Source organism: Octopus bimaculoides, chromosome 25, assembly GCF_001194135.2.
Source record: "Octopus bimaculoides isolate UCB-OBI-ISO-001 chromosome 25, ASM119413v2, whole genome shotgun sequence".
NCBI classification, from domain to species: Eukaryota; Metazoa; Mollusca; class Cephalopoda; order Octopoda; family Octopodidae; genus Octopus; species Octopus bimaculoides.
In genome coordinates this window covers 6192832-6195134 of record NC_069005.1, presented here as the reverse complement: position 1 = coordinate 6195134, position 2303 = coordinate 6192832, and the positions used below count along the sequence as shown (strand labels likewise).

General features: G+C 38.4%; 1 protein-coding gene across 1 annotated transcript in view; it reads right to left on the bottom strand.

The window, feature by feature from the left end:
* LOC106868777 (uncharacterized) overlaps positions 1 to 2303 on the bottom strand; it is a 29528-nt gene that overhangs the window by 14043 nt on the left and 13182 nt on the right. The window contains exon 8 of the mRNA XM_052976811.1: positions 386 to 1695. Within this exon, the coding sequence (XP_052832771.1) occupies positions 386 to 1695 (1310 nt within the window). The remainder of the gene's footprint in view (positions 1 to 385; positions 1696 to 2303) is intronic.

The window sequence follows — 2303 nt, the reverse complement described above, 5'->3', positions numbered from 1 at the left end:
ATATATGTATATATAGATAGATAGATAGATAGATAGATAGACTGCGGGCATCATAAGAATTTGGAGAAATATAAAATAATTCTGTTTTGGAATAATGGTTCCCGAAGCACATAGCTTACAACTATAAAGAATAGCATGCAAAATATTGGTTTGAAAAAAAAAAGACTCTTTCGGATAGGGAAAGGCGAAGGTTACCCGTGAGACTCGAACCTAGATCTCCTGTAGATATAACAAGCGTCCTGCCATTGGACCAAAGCAATCCTTCGAATTTCTCTATCCAAGGTAACCTTCGATATTATAGCTGTATATGATGCCTTTCGAGAAATATGACGTGCACTGACATAGCCACTTGGATATTTATTTGTATCTGTAAAATGTCACTTACGTTAGTGTACTGTTTGGTTTCAACTGGTTCATATATATGATAACCTCGAATGCTGTCATCGCTTCCTTTCATGTAGTAAAATGGTTGCAGACCTGGGTCTATAAATTGGGATGACAGAATGTACCTTTGAATAGCAGGTCTTTGGTCGGAAGATATAAATCGATCACAGATGATGTTATAATCGCGTCCACACACGTTTTGCAATGCCCCATGAATCCCGATGGCGGCCGCAAAGACCGCATTGACTACAAAAAGTACGTAAGGGTCCTGAGTATATTTCGGAGCTATAGGTAAAGTTCGATAGCTAGTTCCACTGCACGTTGTAGGAAACCTCGAGGAGGCGTTGGAAGTGGTTGTACAGCTATAAAGCTCTTCGTAATACTCGTTGAACCAATTTTTATTGTTGTTCGCTCTTGTACTTTTCGTATCAAGGTATTTATCGAAGTCCGGTAGATCAGCCGTTTCTACATCAAATATAACGATTTGGCGTTTCGATAACAGTTTATTTAGGTCTCGTAACATGTCTGGGTCGGCGCCCCATTTGTCAGTAGCTATAAACAAAAAACGCGAGGTGATAACGTAGTTCTTTTCTGCCGAAACAAGCAGAAGACGCGGGTTAGTTACAAAAAGCACAACGACCGTTGTTTCATCCTGTAAGGCAAGTTTATTGATTGCGACATCAGCATCAAATTGAGTTAGAAACTCATCTCGTGGTAAGCTTACGTTCTGCGTGATACATATTTTGTTTTCGAAGGCCACTTTGGCAAATTCTTCTTTCCCATACCGTCCAATTGTATCTTCAGTGCTGATTAATTGGACGTATTTGATCTGGTAGCGTTTCAAAAACGAAACGAACGCTCGTGCCTGCTTGCTGTCCGACGGAACAGTCCTTGAAAAAAATTGGTACCGATCGCTAGAGAGTTCGGCACTAGTGGCACCGTAGCTGATCTGAGGGATTCCTAATTTAGTGAGAATATCTGCAACGCGTAGGGAAGATTCGCTATCAAAGGGTCCGACATAAACCTGGAAATCTGCTGGATCGATGAAAGAGTTGGTGGCATTGTCGAAGAGATGAGCGTTCTTGTTTTGTAGATTTGTCACGATGTTACCAGCTTTGGTTGGACTTTGGCAGACATCCACAGCAAGAGAACCAATTGTGACACCTCGAAGGATATTGTCAAAAATTCCTCGGTTACTGTTAACGTAATCAACGGCATAATTAAACGCTTCCACGAGCTGGTATCCTTGTTCATCGTTAATGACCCCGCAGCTAAATGGAGTGGGTCCTTTTTTGTGTATATCAAAGAGCCCTGAAATTTATTAAAATAGAGAAAAATAAATAAATTAGTGTCTGGATTTTGAAATTGTTGTTAAAAATATTTATTAAAATTTACACTGATATGTACAATCTTGTCTTGTCGTACAATTGGTAAAAATTGTACACAGTTAATCAAATTAGCATGTAATAACTTTGTAGTAGTAGTAGTAGTAGTAGTAGTAGTAGTAGTCCTTTCTACTATAGGCACAAGGTCTGAAGTTTGTGGGGAGTGGACTAGTCAATTACACCGACTCCAGTGTTTCACTGGTACTTAATTTATCGACCCCGACTTTTTTCAACAAATTTTATTTAAAAAAAAAACTATAACAACATGTAACAAAAACATCTTTAAATGATTATTCCGGAGCATATTCACCATCTACTTCAATTACTGCTTCCCATTTGCTTGGCAGACGGTCAGATGTTTTTGTTAAATATTGTTATTGTTTGTGTTAATAAAATTTTGTTAATAAAATTTGTTGAAAAAAAGCCACAATAATTATGCACCAACCCAATAATATTTAGCAGAAGTAACAGAGTGACTCAAAGATCGCGAGTTTCGTGAGTTGGCACTTATAAAACTCTCTCTCTCTCTCTCTC